Source organism: Microtus pennsylvanicus, chromosome 8, assembly GCF_037038515.1.
Source record: "Microtus pennsylvanicus isolate mMicPen1 chromosome 8, mMicPen1.hap1, whole genome shotgun sequence".
Classification (NCBI taxonomy): domain Eukaryota; kingdom Metazoa; phylum Chordata; class Mammalia; order Rodentia; family Cricetidae; genus Microtus; species Microtus pennsylvanicus.
This window is the reverse complement of record NC_134586.1, coordinates 27,355,806-27,378,431: the sequence shown is the minus strand read 5'-3', so window position 1 is coordinate 27,378,431 and position 22,626 is coordinate 27,355,806. Positions and strand designations below refer to the sequence as shown.

The window sequence follows — 22,626 nt, the reverse complement described above, 5'->3', positions numbered from 1 at the left end:
TTCTCTGTGTAATAATCCTGGCCATCATGGAACTCAACTCTGTAGACCAGGCTGTCCTTAAACCGAGAGATTCACCTGCCTCTACCTCCCTAGTGCTGGGATTAAAAGCATGTGCCACTACCACCCGGATATTATTCTAAACAGTAAGTATTACAGCTCACTCAATAGCACTCAAAAACGGACTAAATTCTAGGTGATTAATTCTGATATTTTGGATTGTAATGACATAAATGTACGGACTTAATCTTAGTCTTTGGCATATTTTACTTTATTATATGACAAATTCATGTTCATTACAAGGAAAAAAGTACTAATAAAAACTTTTAATCAATAATCCTACACTGAGAAAACACACTAAAAAAGATCTTTTTGGGTTTCTGTTTCAATATGAACTTTATAGGAGAGACTGCAGTGAAGACAGTAACAAGGAACGGGTACTTACCACATGTAATTCCCAATCCTAAATGCTCCATGAATCTTAATTTATTTAATCCCGCATTTCCCTCATGATTTAATATTATCTTCATTGTATAGATCGGGAATCTCTCTGCATTCCTTGGATCCGTAATCTCTGAATTTACTGATTTCACAGTTTGTGATAAAATGATGCTATAATGAAGCTATACTACTTCTAAGACACACACGCATACACACACACACACACATTACATCATTACATGTTCCCTCTAATGGATAATAAACATCTCCAAATTACAGTAATTTGAAAGTACCAACATTGCGGGAAATACATATTTTCAGATATACTAATTTTATATTCTTACATGTAAAACATGAAATTCAAGGAAATCTTTAACATTAAATATTTCACTCATATTTTAAAAAGTTATACCTATGTGAGGAAACAGCTTCAACTTATAAATAACTCCACTGTTGAAGTACCCATGTCAAAATACTCTGGAATTTGACTGCTCCCAAAAATCTTGTTTATAAACACAATATGCATATTCCACGTTCACGTGATTCTAAACTCTTTAAGTGCATATCTGTTCCTTTTTCTCTCTGCTTTCCTTTTTATAAATCAGTCAAAAAACAAGCATGCTAGCTGGCATTCACGGCAAGCACTCAATGCATACTTCCTGACATACTAATTAGACCATGCTATGTTGAAATACCAAGTCATCTTATAGGAATGAATGCAATTAGATCTCTTCCTTCTTCTCATTGGGAAATCACATACATAATCACAATGTATTCCCAGAACATGCAGTGATACACCATGAGAAAAACACCTAACACTCATTTTGTCTAACTGCTGAATTATGAACTCTCCAAGATTAAGTACTTTCACTTGCTAGCCAAATAGTCAAAGTACAAAGTAAATTTAAAAGGGGGGAAAGGCATCCTATTGAAACACAAAAATCACAGTAAAATAAAATAAGTGTTATATTTTAAAAGAGAAGCCTATGAGGAGCCATATCTAGCACTCAGGAAACTGGCAGGAAATTGCCATAGAGGCTAACCTGTAAAAGAGGGGGGAGGGGAGATGTGGTGGTTTGAATGAGAATGTTCTCCACAACTCATTATGTTCAAATACTTGGTCCTCGACTGGCAGAACTGTTTGGGAAGGACTAGAGAGTTGTAGCCTTGGTGGAGGAAGTGTGTCTCACTAGGGGTAGGTTTCAAAAGATTCAAGCCATTCCCAATGTCTGTCTCTGTGTCTCTTTTCTCCCCCTCCTTCCCTCATTCCAACTTTCAGAACAAGATGGAAGCTCCCAGCTCTAGTGATATGCCTTCTTTCCTGCTGCCGTGTTCCCTGAAATGATGGCCATGGACTCTAACCCTACCCAAATTAAACACTTTATAAGTTGTCTTGGACATGGTTTCTCTTCACATCAATAGAAAGGTAAGACAGAAGAAAATGAAAGAGAGGGAGGATATGGTGGTGCACACTTTTAATCCCAGTATTCAGGAAGCAGGGACAGACAGATCTCCAGGACAGCTAGGGTTACACAGGGATAGCCTGTCTTAAAAATTTAAAGAATAAAATTAAATTTAAAAAGAGGAGGCATGGCAGTGGTGGCAGCAGTAGCAATCACTCATTGGTCTAACTTGAAAGTTTGGCAAATACTCATAAATTGAGAGTTGTGACATCAAATATAAAGTCAATACTATACATCACAGAATCAATTATAACAATCAAGTCTCTGTAATATTAAACTCCTGTCATGGCTGGGCGTGGCAGTTAGTAAACACCTTCATACCAGCATTCAGAAGGCTTTGGCAAGAAGATTGTAAAGCTAGCCTGAACCACACAAGATTATCTCAAATATAAACTCAAAAGAATCCCTGCTGTCATTACATACTACAGTCAGTACAATTAGGCCTACTCATTCAGTGCCCTGAACAAACACACTGTAACACAACACAACATAAATTTCTGATTATGTAAAATTCAGATTTTAAAAACGTATTTTGTAATAAGTGTCACTAAAACTATCTACTATGGAACATTAACTGAAAAGCATGTGCTGTGAAGGTCCTCAAAGACGGCTCAGCTGTAAAGATGCCTGTTCCCAAGCTGGCAACCAGAGTTCAGTCCTCAGGCCCCTCATGGTAAAAGGAGAGAACCGACTCTCACAAGCTATCCTCTGACCTCCATGCCCACACTCTGGCACATGCGCATGCAAACACACACAAAAGAGAAGTGTAACAACAGTTTCCTAGTCCATTCTGGAGCTGGAGAGGTGCTGCTGCACTGAGAGCTCACACTGAGTTAGTTCCCAGCACCCAGAACTCCAGCTCCAGAGCGATCTGATATCGCTGGCCACCGCAGGTACCTGCACACATGTGCACATACCCACATACGGACACATACATACACAAATAAGTAAAAACAAAATAAATTTACAAAGTATGTTCTTAAAAAGAAATAAAATTCAGCTTCACTCAGAATGACTAAGAAATAATGTTTAATTTTATGAAGCTGCAATGTTTCTGGTAAATGAACACTTGGCACAAGGAGTCACACTTTGTATCCACTTCCTGCTACAATGCCAATAGCCAGTACATCCAATTTGAAGTTCCTCTGAAGCCAATGAGTGGGCAGAAAACAACTAGAGCCAAAATGGAGAACACATGGGATTTATTCTCTGGGAAAAAAAAAAAAAAACAGCAGAGGAGGAAGGAAAGGGGAAAGCCATCTGTCACAAGAACTGCAACAGGCCACCTCTATCTAGGCACTCAAATTTTAGATTTTAACTGTAGCTATCTATATAATGGACTGTAGTTTTCAAATTTTACTCATGATAAATTATGAATGGAATAGACAAGAGGAAGAAAATTACAACAATGAAACCCTATCTATTAAAAAGCAATAACCTAGAAGCAAAGAGGAGGGGAGGATAAGAAAGGGTGGAGGAGAGAGGGAGTTAAAGATCAGAGTTGGAGAATGCTGCCTCAAACCTGTAATACCAGCATCCAAATACAGAGGCAAGGGAAAGGGAGGTGGAGGGGGAAAGGGAGAGGAAAGGAAGAAAGAGGGAAGGGAGAAGAAGAGAGAAGGGGAGAAGAGAGGAAGGAGAGAGGGAGGAAGGAAGGGAGGGAGGGAGGAAGGGAGGGAGGGAGAAAAAAAAGAACAGAAATCTGCCACCACTAACAAAATCAATTTCTTCTCATCGGTTTTACACATGCATTGTATTTAAAGCTGTAAGCAAGCTCTAAATTTTTCAAAATTATTCAGTAAATCAACTTCCCAAGTAGCAGGATAAAAATGAACCCACAAATCAAAACTCCACCTTCACCACTATCTCAGTAGCCCCATCTACATCTACATTTAAAGCCTACTTTGGTTTTTCAACTTTAAAAAGGTAAAATTATTGTGTAATAAAATCAACATTAATTGACATTGCTCTTTTTGTTTTTGCTCTTTGAGATAGGGTCTTGCTATGCATTCCTGACTGGCTGGGTTCTCATTATGAAGCCCAGATTAACCTTATACAGTCTTCCTGCCTCAGCCTTCCAACTACTAACCACACCTATTACTTTTAAATCTCAAAATACAGTACACTTTAATACAGAAAGAGTGAAGACATTAAGCCTCTATTTCTTTTTTATGTATACTAGTGTTTTGCCTGAATGTATGAATATGTACCATATGTATGCCTGGTGCCCATACCAGTCAGAAGAGGGCGTTGGAAACCCTAGAACTGGAGCTAGGGATAGTGAGCCACCACAGGGATGCTGGGAAGTGAACCCAGGTCCTCTGGGAGAGTAGCAACTGCTTTTAGCCACTGAGACCTCTCTCTAACTTACAAAGACCTCTTTTTATTTAAATCAGCAATCTATGCAGTATCTAGAATATAAGAAAGCTGCCTTTAGCACATCACTTAGGCTAGAACAAGAGGCAGACATGTGCAATTCCAAGTACCCTAAAGGCTGAGGCAGGAAGATCTCAAGTTCAAAGACCATGCTGGGCTCTAAAGTGAGATGCCAAAAAACAAAATTTAAAAAAAGGAATTTTTAAAAGCATTTTTGTAAAATATAAATTGCTATGAATTCTAATTTTTGTAAATATTCTTTCATTCAAGCAGCTTTTTGAAACCTACTTTCCTCCTCTGAAAGCCTTATTTTCTCAAAATAAAAAAGGTAGGCCAGGAAGACAGCTCAGTGGATGATGGTGCCTGATGCCAACCAAGCCCAATGAGCTGAGTATGATCCCCAGAGCTCACATGATGGAAACAGTTGACTCCTAAGTTGTCCTCTAACTTCCACACAACCGCCAGGGCACACACATGTCCTGAGTGCTGGGATTAAAGGCGTGCACCACCATCGCCCAGCTAAATTCGCTATTTACAGTGAATCTGGGTCAATAATAGGACTGTTTTGTTGAAAGAATTGTTTTGAACAAATAAATATACTAACAAAATTTAAGCAGTCAATAGCCGGGCAGTGGTGGCGCACCTTTAATCCCAGCACTTGGGAGGCAGAAGCAAGCAGATCCCTGTGAGTTTGAGGCCAGCCAGGTCTACAAGAGCTAGTTCTAGCTACAGCGAAACCCTGTCTCAAAAAACAAACAAACAAAAAAATTTAACTAGTCAATAAATCAATAAATATGTTAAAAAAAACAAGAGGAATAGAGTTTTGCTTGAATAGTACCATCTAAATATTCAGTTACCAGCAACCTAATTTTTTTTCCTTCAGACTTGTCACATAAAGCATATGTACTCTATGAAAACAAGAATTTTTAATTAAAAAGAATGACATTTAAAATTTTTATTTTTTGTTACTTCGGTATGCATTTCATTTTGTTGTGTTTTGTTTTTGAAACAGGGTGTCTCTATTTGATCCTGGAGAGGTTCTGCCCATCCTGGAACTCACTATGCAGATCAGGCTGGCCTTGAATCCACAGAGATCCAACAGCCTCTGGCTCCCTTGTGCTAGGATCAAAGACACTCCTGGCTTCTGTGTGCATGTCAATAAATGTTTTTACTTTAAGTTGATAGCTCGAGAGGGAAAAATAATATGTTATTTATGAGGAGGGTGCAGAACAGAAGTTACCTTTGCCCAAATTGATAATTTATTATCCTAATGATATAAAAACTGAAATCTTTCATGGTTCAGAAATTATATACTTATTGTTCAAAAGTTCAGTAAATAAAATATCACCAAGTATAACAACTCAATCAACAAACCTCTGGGGAAAACCCATGAAGTGAAACAAAAATAAACAAAATGTTCACACATCATGAGGTAATAAATGTTGAATTCAATTCTTCAGAGTAACTGTGAGCAGCTACAATATACAGATACTTTAATCTTTCCTTTTCTAAAACACTCAGTGTGGAAGGAAAGAAATATTAGGTGTCCTGAGACTATACCGAGATGTGGAGCACAGATTCTGGGCTACAATTCTGTCTCTGCCACTTGTCACTGTCACCATGGATACCCACTCTCTCTTAGCCTCAGCTGCCACTTCAATAAATTAACAGTAGACACTACCTATCTCATACAGAGAACATAAAACAGGGCCCGTTTCTGTGGGGACACTACCAGCATATTAATCCTATTGTCTACACTATGTCAATAAGCATGCTCTGTGAAGGTCACGTGCACTCTACCAGCTTCCTGTGAAAGCAGACAATGCATGAATAAGCACAACTGTTCCAATAAAGTCTTAAAGACACTTAATTTTTATATAATCTTCATGTCACAATTTTGACTTTTCTGCCAATAAAACATAAATCAGAAGTTACAGAAGTACAACTCCCCTCCCCCAGGGTCACTAAGTATAATCTGATGGCCTCCTACCACACACACCAATGCTTCTCAAAGCTAGCCCATAATCAAATTCCCACCAAGCCCTCAGGAAATTGCCACTGCAACTTTAATTACATTTATTTAGTGTGTGTATGAGAGAAAGAGAGAAAGGGTGAGAGAAAGGCAGAAAGGGAGGGGAGAGGTAGGAGCGAGAGGAGAGGAGAGAGAGGGAGCGCTCCAGTCAGCTCATTCATGCCATACCATCCATTTGGGAGTCAGAGGAAATCTTGTAGAACTCAATTCTTTTCAGCACAGAGGCCACAGGAATGGACTTGAGTTATCAAACTTGGTAGCAAGAGATTTTACCTACTAGCCACCTATCTCCCTATATTAAAAGCTACTTTCTCGCAAAGACCCATCCTTTATTCAATTCTAACTCTTTTGATGTTGCTATCTTTTCTTTCATAAAGTAACAGTAAATGCAGTTTTTATTTGACAGACTGGGGCCAGTCTTACCACTATTCCCTATTTCTTCCTTCATAAAGAAATAGTAACAGCAAATGCAGTTTCTATCTAACTCAGGCCAGTCTTATCATTATTCCCTATTTCTTCCTACTTTTAAGATTTTTATTGGTGTGCATAATTAAATCTGGAACCAGAGAAAAGGCTTGTTAGATGAGGTTGCTCACCACATAACTTGGTGATTTGAGTTGAGCCCTGTAACCCTCATGATAGGAGAGAACCAATTCCCCCAAGCTATGCTCTGACGCCCACATGCACACCGTACACACCATGCACACCGTACACACCGTGCACACCGCGCACACCGTGCACACCGCGCACACCGTGCACACCGCGCACACCGTGCACACCACAGCACACCGTGCACACCGTGCACACCGCGCAAACCGTGCACACCATGGCACATAGGTACACACCGTGCACACCGTGCACACCATGGCACATAGGTACACACCGTGCACACTGTGCACACCACGGCACATAGGTACACACCGTGCACACCGTGCACACCGTGCACACCATGGCACATAGGTACACACCGTGCACACCGTGCACACCGTGCACACGACGGCACATAGGTACACACCGTGCACACCATGCACACCGTGCACACCATGGCACATAGGTACACACCGTGCACACCGTGCACACCATGGCACATAGGTACACACCGTGCACACCGTGCACACCATGGCACATAGGTACACACCGTGCACACCATGCACACTGTGCACACCACGGCACATAGGTACACACCGTGCACACCGTGCACACCATGGCACATAGGTACACACCGTGCACACCGTGCACACCGTGCACACCATGGCACATAGGTACACACCGTGCACACCGTGCACACCGTGCACACCATGGCACATAGGTACACACCGTGCACACCATGCACACCGTGCACACCATGGCACATAGGTACACACCGTGCACACCGTGCACACCGTGCACACCATGGCACATAGGTACACACCGTGCACACCGTGCACACCATGGCACATAGGTACACACCGTGCACACCGTGCACACCATGGCACATAGGTACACACCGTGCACACCGTGCACACCGTGCACACCGTGCACACCACGGCACATAGGTACACACCGTGCACACCATGCACACCGTGCACACCGCGCACACCATGGCACATAGGTACACACCGTGCACACCGTGCACACCGCGCACACCACGGCACATAGGTACACACCGTGCACACCGTGCACACCACGGCACATAGGTACACACCGTGCATACCATGCACACCGTGCACACCGCGCACACCACGGCACATAGGTACACACCATGCACACCATGCACACCGTGCACACCGCGCACACCACGGCACATAGGTACACACCGCGCACACCGCGCACACCGTGCACACCACGGCACATAGGTACACACCATGCACACCGCGCACACCGCGCACACCGTGCACACCACGGCACATAGGTACACACCAAAAAGATAAACAGGTTTTAAAGATGCTACATCAAGTCTGGGAATTGTTGATCTAATATTCTCTGCTTAATTAAAACAAGCAAAGAAGGGCTGGAGAGATGGCTTAGCAATTAAAAGCAATTAAAAGCAATTAAAATTAAGAGGACCAGAATTAAATATCTAAATCAACTGGCTCACAACCTCCCGTAACTCCAGCTCCTGGAGGACCTGACTCCTGTGGCCTCTGGGGGCTCCAGGACTAATGTGCACCTAACTACACACATGCACCCCCCCACTCCACCCCCCCCCACACACACAGAGTAAATCTATGAAAAAAGAAAAAGTACTGACTTGTGACAGTGAGGTGCTGACAGAGAAGAGATACTTAACCTACTTAAGTTACATTTCAAAAATCTCAACAGATTCCTATGCTCTCAACCCCTGCTCTCAATATGAACCCTCTAAAGTGAGGGATCCTACCATAATCCTAGTTCTATTCTTGGAATTACTTCTTCAGTTAAAACATGGATGACTTTTTAATGCAGTCTCTACACTTAATGTACTTTTAAAAACTTCTTAATATATGCAGTTCTAAACCAACAAAAAAAAAACCTTCTTAATAAACCTGCTTGCATAAGACAAAGTCTGTGCCAGGCTTACTATCCTCCACCTATAATCTTCTCTAACTTTCCACTCCCCTGGGACCTCCCCATCAGGACCATGTCACTGAAGAATGAACTGCTGATCCAGGTCAATCAGAAGCAACCCAAAAGAGGTTTGCAAACTCTCTCTGATGTCTCTCTGATAAATATTTTAATTTTTTCAATTTATTTTTACAAATTTTTGTGTATAGGTGTTTTGATTACATGTATATATGTGCTGAGTACCTCTGGTCAGACAAGGGTATTGCATCCCTCGGAACTAGAGTTAGGGATGGTTGTGAGTCACTATGTGGGTGCTGGGAACTAAACCCAGAGCCTACGCAAGAACAAGTGCTCTTAACAACTGAGTCATCTCTCCAGCCCCAATAATATTTTAAACATGCACTGACATTTCACTCTCTTGTGTTTAAGTGAAAACACCAAAACCACACTTTAGTTGGCTTTGTAACCAGATAAATATCTGTTGCTAACCAAAAGTGAGACCTACACAAAGTCCACATGTCCCTCTGTTAATTTTCAGTTCCTTCATCTATAAATGAAGACAGCATCACTTATCTAAAGGACTATTGTGAAGATTATAAATAATATGCCTACTTAACAAGAGGAATCCATGCTTGTATTAGACACCTATCAAACCACACAGGGCTAGTGAGGTCATAAATCTTGGAGGTGAATCTACAACTACCGTTTTATTAAGCCAGCATAATTATTAGCAACATTTTAAATATTTGATCTTATAGTCACAGATAAGTGTAGTTCTCATCCCTCATCACAGAAATTTATCTTTGCAACAGACAAGACAATTCTAGCAAACCACACCAAACAAAATGTACAGAACAAGAGATCCTGTTGGGTCCTGTCCCAGCTGCTACATCTGCAACACAATTCCTGCATCTAAGGCTCTGGGGTCATGGAAGAAATGGGAGCAAAACAACTGTAAAACACAGAGACAGGAAGTTTGCTATGAGGCTGTATCACCTAGAATGTCAGAGCCTACACCCATTAAGTCTCATCAACATGGCTACCTAGACAATATCTGAACAATGACAACATCAATGAACATGCTAACATCAAAGAGAGAAAACTGGCAGGGCCTCAATCCCTGACAAAGCACTACAGACAACAGGGAATGCAGAGAATGGTAAAAATGGTCTTCAGTAGGGAAGGACTCTCCAATTGGTTATCCAGTATCAAGTATCCCTGAGACCATACACATACAGGTAACATCATATGGACTTAACAGGTTGCATATAGGGAGAACTAAAGAAAGAGGCCATGAATTTGAGAGAGAGAGCAAGGGAAAAGTGTATGGGAAGGGCTGGAAGGAGTGAATGGGAAAAATGTGATTATATAATTTCAAAAAAAAATTAAAGAATATATACAAAAGCACCTAGAGAGACAGGAGCCAACTGGTAACGTGCCTGTCAGCAAGCACCAGAGCCTGAGTTTGAATTCCCAAACACCCATTGTGTGTGTGGTGGGGGGAGGGGGCAGGCAGAGAAGTGAATCCCTGGAGCTCATTGGCCTGAGAGGCTACTTGAAGAGATGAACTCTAGATCCAATGGAAGACCCTGCTTCAACAAAACAAGGTGAAGGGACAGAGAGATGGCGCAGCAGGCATGGGCATATGCCACCAAGCCTGAAGCTCATCCCCAGAACCTGCTCGACAGAAGGAGAGAACAAGCTGTCCTCTGGGTACCACACACGCACTATCATGTGCCAGCCCAACCTCCAAAAAATTAAATAAATAACTTAAAAATAAAGTAGAAAGCGATTGAGAAAGATGCCCAATGTCAATCTTTCATCACCACATAAAAGCATACACATGTGCAAGTCTACATGAACACATCCATACACCACACCCACCAAAACAAAAAGGATCTACAGTGTATCTCCAAGTGCTCTAGAGTAGTTATCAGCAGCATCTAAAATGGTTATCGACACCCAGACACACATTTGGCAGTAGTACCATTACAAAAATATTTTCATAGACAGAACTACTGCAAGATACATAAAACTCAAGGTGTGTCTGTCACATGGAAAGCCAGCTTTAATATAAACAAAACAAATAATTAGAATAATGTGAACATGGTTTACTTTTCAATGGTATGCATTTATAAACGGTTTCAGCAAAACCTTTTGTTAAAAGTTTAAAAAGAAAAGGAGTGGAAAAATCTAATAGTTTTAAACGACAGAGTGAGTAAATAGAAGCACTGGACGCTGGCTACACTGAAGAACTCTCCACGGCCTTTAGGAGGCTAAGTTTTCTTCACACAAGGACACATAGTTGAAATTATTTGCAGTGTTTAGTTCCTAAATAACCAGCCAGAAACTCCTTACTACAGGAGGGAGAGACAGTAGAACAGAACACAACACACACTTTGGGCAGGGAAAGAAATTCCAGCATTACATTCCTTTTGGGAAAGCACTTTATAATTCACAGATGAGTCATTATGGAAATGAAAACGTTAAATAATGAACATCACTGTAACTGAAAACCCTGCAAACTAATTACCCTACTCAAAGTTCCTGGTAACTCCTACAGGAGTATTAAGGCTGACCTGCTACCCACGTTAGTTATCTACAATGTTTATTAAGCATTGTGACCCACTTTCTAAAAGGCCTTATGGGCACCATGCTACTGACGGCCTTCTTCTAACAGATTATAAGGTACATTCATAGTTGAAAAATACAGAAAATTTATATTCACGTGATATTTAACTCTTTAATCAACTAAACATTTACTGGACTGCATATTTATGTCAGACAGTAATGTCCAAGCTTTTTTGTGTTGTTTTCTGAGACAGGGTCTCACTATGTAGACCAGACTGGCCTCCAACTCAAAACCCACCTGCCTCTGCCTCCCAAGTGATGAAATTAAAGGCGCACAACTCCACACATCTGTCCACAATTTTATAATACTATTTCCTTTACTCTTACTTAAACATTGCAACAATTAAAAATTTATTGCCCTCACTTAAAAACTGATAAGGTCCAGGGAGATGGTTCAGCAGAAAAAGGTACCTACCGATAGAGCAAGTTAGCAACCTGAGTTTGGAATCCATGTAAATTTAAGCCAGAGGGTGGCAGGCATCTATAATCCTAGCACTCAGTGAGATGGGAGGCAAAGACAGGAAAGTCAGTGGGAAGCCCACGTATGAAGCAAGCTTGCATATGCATACACAGTACAGCAATGACAGAGACAGTAAAAGACCCTAACTCAAAACAAGGCAGAAGGAAAGAAAATGGCTCACAAAAAGTTGTCCTCTGACCTCTACACATATGTAACAGCATGTACATGTCTGCGCTCTCCAGCTCACACGAACACACACAAAATAAGTAAATAAATAAAACCTTAAAACAGAACTGGTGAAACTTATAAGAAGACTACACTTTACCTGTAAGGGCTGAGTTTGATCCCAACAACCTTGAAAAAATTTATTACTTGTTGAATTTTGAATTTTCTTAAAAATCCTCAGTTATAAACTGGGCAGTGGTGGTGCATGCCTTTAATCACAGAAGACATAGGCAGATCTCTGACAGTTTGAGGCCAGCCTGGTCTCCAGAGAGAGTTCCTGGAGAGCCAAACTACACACAGAAACCCTATCTCAAAAACAAACAAACAAACAAAAAATCAATTATCTAAAGACACTGCCTTTTCTGATAACCCATTTGCATGAGGTCTATTTTTTCATATACTTTAAGACAAATTACAAGACACTAAATAAATGAACATGATCTATCATAGCTCCTTCTGCCATGCCAGACATGACAGAAGTTTGAAGATTTAAAAAATGCTACTTATATTTTTAAAATGTTAGTATAAGTAACATTTTATACTTATACTAACATTTTAAAAAGTATAATTATTGTCATTGTTATTTTTATAAAAAATGTTTAATTCTCCCACTTAGTGTAACAAATATGTTTATATGGTCAGTCATGCACCAATTTTGCAAATACATAATAAACATAAATATATAATATAAAATATATAAACATATATATAAAACAAGAGCAATATATACAAAACATATCTTGCTTGTTTTGTTTTGTGAGACAGGGTTTCTCTGTGTAACAGCTCTGGCTGTCCTGGAACATACTCTGTAGACCAGGCTGGCCTCAAATTCAGAGAGATCCACCTGCCTCTGCCTCTCAAACACTGGGACTAAAGGCATGCACAAAACTACACCCAGCTTAAAGAGAAATTTTCAATGAACATTACTGCCAGTAACAAGGATAAGTGAAAGTATTTAATGTGTATTAAGGATTAAGTTCCAACTTCAGAAGAAAACTTGTATTTCTAGAGATGCACATGCAGCATAGAGCCAGCTCGTGAAAGCGTTGCCAACTTTGTCTGTACAGGAGGAACAGATCATTTCCAGTACAAAACTGTTGCTTCACTGAGGACACATCTTCTGCAATATTTCTCTTTTTTAGAAATTTCCTCCTAGTTCATCACATAAACTCCACTGTACTTGTTGGCTAGAATGAAAGACTAGGAGAGACGACCACAGACACACGGACTTAACTTTTTAGAGTGCACAGTAACTTTCAGAAAGTTCAGAGACTGTCAGAGATCATCTGCCTTCAAAGAAAAATAACATAACCAAAACACACAAAAAATAGAACTGGATGAAAAAAATCCATGTAAGGCTCTACCATCTAACAGTTTCTCCCTCCTCCAGCTGCTCAGGTGCTGGAGCAGACAGCAGCCTCTACTTCTCCCTCCCTCCTCCAGCTGCACAGGTGCAGGAGCAGACAGCAGCTTCTACTTCTCCCTCCCTCCTCCAGCTGCACAGGTGCAGGAGCAGACAGCAGCCTCTACTTCTCCCTCCCTCCTCCAGCTGCACAGGTGCAGGAGCAGACAGCAGCCTCTACTTCTCCCTCCCTCCTCCAGCTGCACAGGTGCAGGAGCAGACAGCAGCCTCTACTTCTCCCTCCCTCCTCCAGCTGCACAAGTGCAGGAGCAGACAGCAGCCTCTACTTCTCTCTCCCTCCCTCCTCCAGCTGCACAGGTGCTGGAGCAGACAGCAGCCTCTACTTCTCTCTCCCTCCCTCCTCCAGCTGCACAGGTGCTGGAGCAGACAGAGCCTCTACTTCTCTCTCCCTCCCTCCTCCAGCTGCACAGGTGCTGGAGCAGACAGCAGCCTCTACTTCTCTCTCCCTCCCTCCTCCAGCTGCACAGGTGCTGGAGCAGACAGCAGCCTCTACTTCTCCCTCCCTCCTCCAGCTGCACAGGTGCTGGAGCAGACAGCAGCCTCTACTTCTCCCTCCCTCCTCCAGCTGCACAGGTGCAGGACAGACAGCAGCCTCTACTTCTCCCTCCCTCCTCCAGCTGCACAGGTGCAGGAGCAGACAGCAGCCTCTACTTCTCCCTCCCTCCTCCAGCTGCACAGGTGCAGGAGCAGACAGCAGCCTCTACTTCTCCCTCCCTCCTCCAGCTGCACAGATGCAGGAGCAGACAGCAGCCTCTACTTCTCCCTCCCTCCTCCAGCTGCACAGGTGCAGGAGCAGACAGCAGCCTCTACTTCTCTCTCCCTCCTCCAGCTGCACAGGTGCTGGAGCAGACAGCAGCCTCTACTTCTCTCTCCCTCCCTCCTTCAGATGCTCAGGTGCAGGAGCAGACAGCAGCCTCTACTTCTCCGTCCTCCAGCTGCACTGGTGTAGGAGCAGACAGCAGCCTCTACTTTTGCACTTCCAGTAAATTCCCTGACATCAACATCATATTACAGTATTCACATCAAAGTACCTGAGGTCACACTCATTGGTCACAGTATTTCCAAAATCTTATGAGAAACCTATATTCAAATATTTAACTAAATTCACCGTTTCTTACTCTAATCCGCTCCACTAAGTCCTCTCTATTGTTAATAATGCTACAAAACATTTCCCTCTTGCTGACAGTCTTTGTCCAAAAATATCTCACAAATGTTCGCCCTCTCCATAGACCTTCCCTGTCATCTTTCCTCCTGTCACCTCTGCTGGCAGCAACTATGGCTGCTCTCAAACAGCCATTTATGTCATTCATTACACTGTCCAAGAACTCCTAGGCCAAGTTACTACCACGTTCTTCAAATTCTTCTCAAAAATCAGATGAAGAAACAAAGAAATAATAACTTTCAAAATTATATCTCAATAAAGCTGGGGGGAGGGCAAGATGCCTCAGCATGCAAAAGCACCTACCACAAATCCTGTTGACCTAGGCTCAGTTTCTAGGACCTCAATGGTGGAAATAAGAGAACCAGCTCCTTCAAGAGTCCTCTGCCCTGTACACACATGTTGTGGCATGTGTGTGCCAATGTACACACAAATAGACATTCACACACAAAGAAAATAGTAAAATGAATTTTAATGTTAAAAAAACTTTTAAGAGGAAGCAAGAAAGAAAGCAAAGGGGTAAGCAGGCGTGGGGTGAGGCAAACTGCTATTTATCCCCACGTATCCTTTTACTTCACTCAGGCACGCTGAGGAGCAGAATGACTCAGCAAATGTGACAGCTGTCGAAGGCTCTCTAGCTGCTTCCAATGATGGCGAAGCCCGGCCGTGAACTGAAGCCTCCATCAAAGAGATAAAGCGTTTTAAGAAAATATATCCTGGGATTGCCCAGAGATGACAGTAAAACAGGACAGAAAGAGATGCCTCTACAAAAGGGAAATGTCTGACCCGGCAGAACAGTACAAGACGGGCTAGAAGAGGTGAAGAACTGCACAATCTTCAAACACAAGAGCTCTTCTGCACTTGACACCACTCCGAGGCAGGGACAACCCGACCCCAACGTTTTCAGATCTAGGAATTGAAGTGAAATGCTTTAATGATTCCAAAGTTCACTGCCAAAATTCATGACGTGTCAACTTCAAGCCATGTAGATGCTAGTGGCTTCTTGTGTCTTTCTGAGCCATGGTGGAGGCAACTACATTCATACATATTACACCAAAATTGAAATTCAAATATTGACTGGCTTGTTCAAAGGAGACAAGTGTCAGAGCCTGATCGGGGAAACCAGCATGATGTGCCCAGTGCTTCCGGATGTGGTGGATCATCAGAAAGACAGGTGGATGTTGCTGCCTCGGTGTGCATGCTGCCTGCTGGGGCAGGCTTCCTCACAGCAGCACTGTTACAGAAGGGTATTCTCTCACCTAGGAACTGCGAATGGCTCGTGGTACCTTCAGGATTTGTGTGAGATGCTGGCAAGGCACGGCAGCTCCTTTGAGTTCAAGGTGCTACCCGTACTAGTGAACAAAGGGTCCTCTCAGAGCTGCATGGACTTCTGCAAAACCCAGGTGCAACTGGCTTTGCCTCAATGCTCAGAAGCTACATTTCTGCCCCAATCTAGCAAGTAAAGCCATTTGTCTTATCTACATGTATTTCACACACATTTCCCTTTTATAGAGCTCTCAGTCCATTGAAGCCTTTGATCTAACAATGTAAAATGTTTTAAGGCTTAAAATGCCATAGAAAAATGATGTTTTGTATTTGTTAATATTTAAACATATTGCGCAACATGGAAGGACAAAAAAAAAACAGAAATCCTCAGGAAACTACCATGCATAAGTGTCTACTAGCATTTATTTCATTTTTAATGAACTGCAAGGTTACCCAAAATACCAGCTAATTTGTACAAATTTATTGTACAATGTTTTTAAATATTTTTGAAACTCAAGAATACAACTGTTTTCATTTAATAAATATCTAAAACTAACATTTTAACATTTCCTAATTCATATGCTTATGTAATTTATAACAGGCATATTTTACTTGGCCATGTATCTTTTTTAAATCTTGTTTAACTATAATTAAGGTATTTTGTGTATGAATTTAATTACCATTTTGGAAAAAAATAAATGAACCATAAAGAATTTTGTTTTCGGTTTTCAAGATGTGTAGCTCCCGCTATCCTGGAACTCTCTGTAGACCAGGTTGGCCTCAGACTAACAGAGATCTACTTGCTTCTGCCTCCCAAGAGCTACGATTAAAGGCATGCATCACCACTGCCCAGCTAAGACTTTTTTTAAAAAAAGAAAATACATTCCTCCAAGGACTCCAAATCTAAAACCCAAATATTTGCACTAATTTTCCTACTGTTAGAGCTAATTTCTCTTCATTAGTTCTTCAGGCACTGCTTATGTAAACCACTGTTTGTAGAGACCTCCAGCACACCTACGGACACAAACAGCACTCTTAGGAGGATGCTGGGTGCCAGGCACAGAATGACTTTGAAAAGTAAAATGAAACTGTGACTTCCCTGATCAACATTACGAAACTAGCACCACAAGATGATTCAGAAAGTAGGAACACTGGTCAACCTGGGGGCTAGAGAGATGTTTAATGGTCAAAAGCACTTGTTGTTCTTGCAAAGGATCAAGATGCCATTCCCAGCACCCATAAAGATGGCTTAAAACAATCTTTAAATCCAGTTCCTGGGAATCCATTGACCTCTTCTGACCTCTACAGGTACCAGGCACACTTGTGGGGTGTGTGTGTGTGTGTGTGTGTGTGTGTGTGTGTGTGTGTGTGTGTTTAAAAAAAAACCTTTTTAAAAAAAAGAATGATAACTTGAATTTAGCTCCTGGAATTTACATGATAGAAGGAGATTACTATAGCTAGGGTGGGGAAAGGTTCAGAGATAATGTGCTTGCCCCCCAAATGGCTGGCCACCTTGATCCTGAGTACTATAAAAAATAAAGATTATTCTGACTAAATACTAAATGCATTTTCTGATTCTTTTTGCCAAGAGAATAAAAAGTGAGTCTTCCAAATCACAGTTAAGCTGCGGTTTTGAAAATTTATCATAAATTAGCAAATCCTTAAAAACAATTCTGTTGTGTTGTAATGAAACACTAGTGGCTGTAACTCAATGGTACAGCAGTTGTTCAGCACAAACAAGACCCTGGCACTCAATGCCAAGTAGGAAAATCAAAAACCAGTATAGTGAGGCCCAGTCTCAGAAAACCAAAGAACAAAAATTAAATTTTAAATTTTAAAAAGAATCCCACACTAGATTACATCATGGAATTCAAGAGGAGAAAGAACAGACTAAGAACCCCCAATTCTCTGGAAAATAATACCCTTACAAGTAAACCATAACAGATATTGATGCAACTTTGAGTCACTGACTTATTTTTCCCAATTATCCCACTACATTCCAGGTAAGTAAATTTAAGAAGAAATGTCTCACGTTCACTTACCTATTTCTATGCATGCAAAGTCTAATAAACAAAATTAAAATCAAAATCAAAATCCTAGGCTAGGGGTATAGAAGCTCAGTGGTAAAGCATTTGTTTATCACATAGGAAACCTTGGGTTCAAACCTGAGCACCTCAATAGAAGAAGCATCAAATTTCAAAAATAATAAATACTCTGTACAAAAAGAAAACATGAGAGGTATCTAGATGGTTCCACAGGCAAAAGAATTCATCTCCAGATCCTGAGTGTGCTCCTCAGAACCCACCAAGAAAAATGAATACCAGCTCCCAAAAGCTGTCCTCTGACCTCCACACATGCACCACGGCACAGGCCTATCTGCACACACGCCCAAAATCTAACAAAACACAAACACAAAAAATTAAAGGCACATACTTGGTATCCTAAAATATTAAACAGAATATTTTGTTCAAACAAAATTTCAGTGACAGAGCATTAAAATAATTATTTTGTGTATGTGTGTGCATGAATGTGCAGGCATGTGAGCATGCAAGTACGCAAGCACATCACATATCCATGTGTTCGTACAGAAGCTAAGGCTTGATGTCACATGTCTTCCAGAATCACTCTCCACCTCATTTTTTGAGACTACATCTCTCTTTAAACATTGAGTTTATAGATGTCACCAGACTAGCTAGCTGGGCAGCAAGCTGTCTTCTGTGCTGGAATTACAGGTGCACCTCACCATGCCCAGCTGTTACATGGGATATAGGGATCAAACTGAGGTCCTCAGGCTTACCTTATACCAACTGAGTCACCGCCTCTGCTATCAAATAATGATTTTTAAAATGAGCATCCAACTAAATTCAACACATAGAATTCTTACAAGGCATAATCAAGAAAGTGAGGAACTGCAAAGATAGCTTAGAGGTTAAGAACACTGTCTGCTCTGCTCTTCCAGAGGTCCTTACTTCAACTCCTAGCAACTACATGGTGGCTCACAACCATGTCTAATAGGGTTTGATGCCTCGTCTGGTGTGCAGGCTTACATGCAGGCGAAGCACTCACATACATAAACAAACAACCCTTTCAAAAAAAGTACAGTAGCTGATTGAAATAAAATATCCGTAACTTATCCAAAAGCTTCTCATTAGCTCTGCAACTGCACAAATCTCACAGGAAGGTTTCATTCTTCTCCATCAAGCTTACACTAAAGTCTTCCTTAGTCATATTTTTTTAGAAGAAACGAACTTCTCTGTCAAAACATATATGGATATACACACATACACCAACGTGTGTGTACACACACACACACACACATACACACACACATACACACATTCCTAGCTCTCCAATCATCAGCTATCTGAAAGTAAAGTAACAGAAGGAGTCCAAGATATAAAAACATCTGTGAATTCTTATTTTAGAAACAAGCTTCTACGAGAATGCCATAATAATGAAGCAGGCACACCAAGCAATCTTAAGCAAATATGTTTTTATAGGATTCTGGACCCAGCTCAATCAGATCAAACATTTAAAATGGACCAAAATCCCCAGGCTCAAGCTGCAATAGAGAAATGTATTTAATTGCTATAAAATCTAATAAACCAGTCTTCTTCACAAATGAAAGACGTCTGACCTCTAGGAGCTACGAAGAGGATAATGAATACACTATATAATTAGGGGCCTACCACTAGCTGACTATAATCTATTAATTAGCATTCTCAGCCTCTGTATCTCACTGTACTGTCTTTAAAATTGCACCCTTTGTTTTTTGAACCGAAGTTAACCAATTTTAGAACTCTGTAGTAATTACAGTGGTGCGGGAAGAATGTCTCTGCCAGCACTGGTGTGCACTGGTGTGCACTGGTGTTTAATTAGAGCATGGGGTGGACCCAGATAAAGCAGTGCTCACCCTCTTCAGCACATAAAAGTTTTCTCGGCATGAAAAACCTGTGGATTGTTTCTTTTCCAGAAAAAAGGAAGTACCCATAACTGTCTTCTTGAAAGTTTAAATATTTTGCCTTTGAATGTAGTGTGGATAATTGGAGAAAGGATACTGCACTGGTTTCTCTCCCAACCCCCATACTTTCTAAAGCATAGACATAAGAAAATACTTTATCTATTTAAAAAATGCTAGTAATGTTTTTCCTCAATAAAATAGATGTTTCCAAGTCACTAGACAATAAAACTACCTTACTGGTCATGATATTTTCAGCAAGGCACATCGATGAGTAGGTAATTCAATAGTATCTTTGTTTAACACTAAAATTGCTTTAAATTTCTGTACAGACAGAGAGAGAGACTGAGAGACAAAGAGGCTACTCTTGAAAAGATCACCTTAGACTAGTGGTCAGGCAAGCTAACACAAAGCTATGTAAGCATTTAGGGTGGAGACAGAAGAGCTCCATGCCATCCTAAGCTACATATATAGGGGGAGAATGCTGAATTGACTTTAATTGTTTAAAAGCATATTGAACCTTTTATTTATTTACTCTGGTGAACCAATGAATTTTTTTTTATTAAAGTTACTTACAAGAAAGCCGGGCGATGGTGGCGCACGCCTTTAATCCCAGCACTTGGGAGGCAGAGGCAGGTGGATCTCTGTGAGTTTGAGACCAGCCTGGTCTACAGAGCTAGCTCCAGGACAGGCTCCAAAGCCACAGAGAAACCCTGTCTCGAAAAACAAAAAAAAGAATATGTGTGAGGGGTTACTTACAGGAGTAAAGATGACTCAAATGTAATTGTGTTACCAAAAAACCCACTCCAATGACTCATGAAACTGTAACCCTGGAACACTCAAAACAATCTAAGGCAGCAAGACAGGTCCAAGAATCTCCTTCCACATGTTAGGAAACTGCTCTTCCACAGAACTGCATCTGCAGACCTGTGTTTGTTTGGTTTTAATTTTGAGATAAGATCTCAACATATATCCCCAAGTTAGCCCTGAATTCACTTTGTAGCCAAGGCAGTATCAAAAATTTTTAAGAGTTTTTGTTTGTTTTTTTAGAACTCACTGCGTAGCCCAGGCTGGTCTTGAACTCACACAGATTTACCTGCCTCTGCATTATGAGTGCTGAGATTAAAGGCCTGTGCCACCACCAACCGGTTTAGGACTTTTTGTTTGTTTTAATTTATGTGTGTAAGTATTTTGCTTGAACATACCTGTGGACCATGTACAGGACCAAAATCTGGAAAAAACTAAGAAAGTAGAAACAGAAGTCTAAAGTAAAAAGGATAAAAAAATAAAGGAACAAAGATGGGAGAAATCTAAGACAAGAAGGAAAAGGAATCCCTTGTTTTATTTATATATTTGAATTCAACCCATAAAGATAAATGTACAAATGAAACTAACCTGGTTTTCTTCCTTCACAACTCGGAACTGTTCCTTCCAAATGGTGATTTTGGAAGCTTCATCTTTTCTCAAGGCTCGCTCTTTCTTCAGCTCTGGGCTCCAGAAGGTTTTGATGCTATTCATCGAAGAACTTAATTTGCTTTCCTTTACTTCCACATCCTTCCTCAAAAGATCATTTTCTCTTAGTACTTCCTTCAGCTGTGTCTGCAGATCCATGATGGTGTTATCTCTTGCCTGACGAAGAGAGTGAGGTACGGTGGACGCCATACTAACAGGAGGGAGGTGATGTTCTCCAAATGCTATGGTATCACTAGCAACCCCACTGCTTGCTATATTGGGGCTACTGCCCATAGCAGTCATCCTAACACCATAAGGCAGGCGTCCCCCAGAACGACCCAGTGTCATGGTGCTTTTAGGTGTTTCTGAACCCACGTTTTCATGGTCACTTAGGTACATGGGGCCAGATGTAGCATAGGCAGCATTTAAGGACTGTATGTTCTCCATTGACAGGGTTTTCCCACTGCCACCTCCAACACTGTTTCCAGAACTCCCTCCTGTACTATTTGTTCGCCGATGACCTAATCGAGGGGACCGTGGAAGCCGAGGAGATCGCCCAGGGCTCTGGCTGCTTGGTTCCACTTTCCCTACTGATCGAGCACTTCCATACATGGTTGCAGGATGAACTTAGGTGCCAGAAATGGTGTAAAGCAAAAAACAACAACGTAATTCCGTGAGGTTTCTCTATGGCTATAAAGTCAGCTTAAGGCTATCAAAAATAGCAGGTCACCAGCTGTCCAATCTTGAAGAAATATCTTATGCCATATCTGTAATGAAAAGATCACACATTAAATCCCCAATAATAAATATTGCCCTTCTCAGAAATGTTCTATTACCTTTATTTGGGGAAGAACCTCCTTTCATTAGTATTCTCAGAGCTTTAAAAAAATCACATTACCCATAATGCAATGTTTTTCTAACTAAAAATGTGAAAGTATCAACTGATAATTACAAAGTGACACACATCTGAAGAACAGAACTCAGACTATTACTCTCATAAGATCAATGTATAAATATCAATACTTGGATATATTATCAGAACTAATAAAAGAACTCAATACATTAGTCATATATAAGATCAATATATAAACATTAATACTTCAACACATTATCAGAACTAATAACAGCTCAACATACTAGTCAGACGCAAGATTAATATTTAAATACCAATACTTCCATATACACTGGGAATAACAATTAGAAAATAGTTTTTACGGTTA

General features: G+C 41.0%; 1 protein-coding gene and 1 pseudogene across 13 annotated transcripts in view; one reads left to right on the top strand and one right to left on the bottom strand.

Annotated features, from left to right (window-relative positions):
- Positions 1 to 22,626, bottom strand: part of Erc1 (ELKS/RAB6-interacting/CAST family member 1) — a 350,007-nt gene that overhangs the window by 295,646 nt on the left and 31,735 nt on the right. For 12 of the 13 annotated variants that reach the window (XR_012911589.1, XR_012911591.1, XR_012911592.1 and 9 more), the window contains exon 2: positions 21,350 to 22,173. The exons of the other annotated variant lie outside the window; for it this stretch is intronic. Coding sequence is in view for 8 of the 12 variants with exons in the window: in XM_075982955.1 (XP_075839070.1) it covers positions 21,350 to 22,018 (669 nt within the window). In the remaining 4 variants the exon portion in view is untranslated. The remainder of the gene's footprint in view (positions 1 to 21,349; positions 22,174 to 22,626) is intronic. 13 annotated transcript variants of the gene reach the window in all.
- LOC142855708 (caspase-6 pseudogene) lies at positions 6,991 to 16,186 on the top strand (annotated as a pseudogene).